Source organism: Entamoeba nuttalli (genome assembly GCF_000257125.1).
Source record: "Entamoeba nuttalli P19 unplaced genomic scaffold asmbl_2449, whole genome shotgun sequence".
Taxonomy (NCBI): domain Eukaryota; phylum Evosea; order Mastigamoebida; family Endamoebidae; genus Entamoeba; species Entamoeba nuttalli.
Window position 1 is genome coordinate 1 of NW_008575330.1, and position 2145 is coordinate 2145.

General features: G+C 27.2%; 1 protein-coding gene across 1 annotated transcript; it reads right to left on the reverse strand.

The window, feature by feature from the left end:
- Positions 1–29: 29 nt before the first annotated feature.
- ENU1_025550 (hypothetical protein) lies at positions 30–2123 on the reverse strand (the record flags this gene model as incomplete). The annotated part of the gene is made up of 1 exon (XM_008857138.1): positions 30–2123. One exon carries the CDS (start codon positions 2121–2123, stop codon positions 30–32), a length of 2094 nt encoding a protein of 697 aa, XP_008855360.1.
- Positions 2124–2145: the final 22 nt, after the last annotated feature.

The window sequence follows — 2145 nt, forward strand, 5'->3', positions numbered from 1 at the left end:
AAAAAAAACAACAAATAAAAATATGTTATTTAAAATACAATCTTTAATTTGGAGTTAGTTGATTCAACAAAGTCATCTTCAAAATCAGTGTCATTATCTAGAAAAACTCTAGAAAAATACCCCATTGGAATTGAAACTTCTTCTTCTATTATTCTTTCCATTTGTGGATTATTCAACGCTTTCCAATTCAATTGTTTTCTCAATGGAACAATACACAACTCTTCTTTTAAAGAACATTTTGGTTTAAGTCGATAATAATCATTAAAACATGGCTCTGGTTCTAGAAAATGTTTTTCTTCTTCAACCATATGATGTTCTAATGGTGGTGTTTTGATTCTAGGGGGGATACATGGAAATTCAACTTGTTCTTTTTCTCTTAGTCTTAAAAATCTGCAAGGTTTAAGAATATATTTTTCACAAACTACCTCTTCTTCTTTGACTTTACAAATTATTTTGTTTTGACCATTAATCTTAATTTCTTTAATTTCTTTAACAATATCAACTCCAATAAAATTAGTTGTTGGTTGTATATCTGTTACCTTAACTTCTTCTATTTCATTATTTATTATTTCAAATTTTTGTGTTAATATTTTTTGTGGTTCTTGAACTATTGGTTTGATTGGTTCCTGATTTATAGACTCTTCTTCTGTCTTTGTTTCAACAACACTCATTTGAGAAATAACTTGATTTCCATCATTGAATTGAATCATTTCATGTGGTCTTGCCAATTTTTTATTGATTCGATTTTTTCGTTCTTGTGTGAATGATTTTTTGATTGACTCTTTTTGTTTTTGTTCATTGTTCTCAAGAATGTCTATCTCTTTCATTTCTCTTAACCCATTAATTCCTTTTATTCTGTCTTCACCAAATGGTAATACTGATAATAATGTTGTTTGTTCTTCAATTTTACTCATTAACTCTGAAGTAATAACTTTATCGTCTTTAACATTGTTTTGATTTGTTGATTCTTCATTTTTATTTTCTATTTCTTCTTCTTCAACAACCTCCATTGGAATTTTATCATTATTCATCTCTCGTTCTTCTCCAAAACTCATAACAGATAATATTGATGATGTTTCTTCAGTCATTTCTTGATTGTCTTCATTAGTCATTTTCTCTTGAACCTCCTCATCTCTCTTGTTTATATCTTTTTTATTTATTGGTTCATCTTCAATTAATACTAATTTTTTTGTTTCTTCTTGTTTTTTTGGAATAATAACGGTGGTATTGAATTGTTTTTCCTTTTTGAATATTTTCTTTGGACTTTGTCTTGGAGATGTATGTTGAACTGTATCATGTTCAATTAATTGCTTCTTTTCGACTTGGTATTTAATAGGTGTTTTATAACTTGTTTCACTGATTTCTACATTTGTTTCAAATTGCATTGGTTGGATGCTTTGTTCTATTTCTGTAAGATGGAAATCTTTCTTTGGTGTCTCGATCGGATGATTTCTGTGAATAACAAAACTATCTTCACTTTGTTCTTCTTGTTGATTTGTTTGAAATTTCGAGATTTTATTTTCATTTTCTGTAAAAGTTGTTGTTTTATTTTTCTCTTCAACCCCATCTAACTGAATTGTGACATTATTCTCATGTGTTGGTTGTTCAATTTCGTTAAACGTAATCATTCCAGAATCATTTTGATCAATAGATTCATCATCAAATGACTGATTATTAAATTTAATTTCTGTTTGCACTTTCATTGTTTTTTGACGTTCTATTTTCGTTTTAGGAATATCAAATCCATCAGACGTTTCTTTGAATTGGCTAGTTATATTTTCATTTCTTTTGTTTGTTCTACTAAACGTAATTTTACTTTCATTATGTTTAATAATAGGTTGAATAACTCTTTGTGCAGTTTCTATTCCAATTTCTTTTTGTTTGATTGGTGTTTTTAAATCATTTGGATGTTTTAATCCTAGTTGCTCCTTTTTCTCTTTTTCTACATATTTTCTTTTAAATTTTTGTAAATATTTTTCTTTTTCTTCTTCTGTGATTTTAGGTATTTCTTCCTCTTTTTGAATTTCTTTCTTTTTCTTTTCTGTTTTACTCCTTATAAACCTTTCTTTTACTTTTGTTTGTTGTGAACTTCCTTTTTTATTCTTATTTTGATGTTTTGGCATTCTATTTTAATTTGTGAAGTAT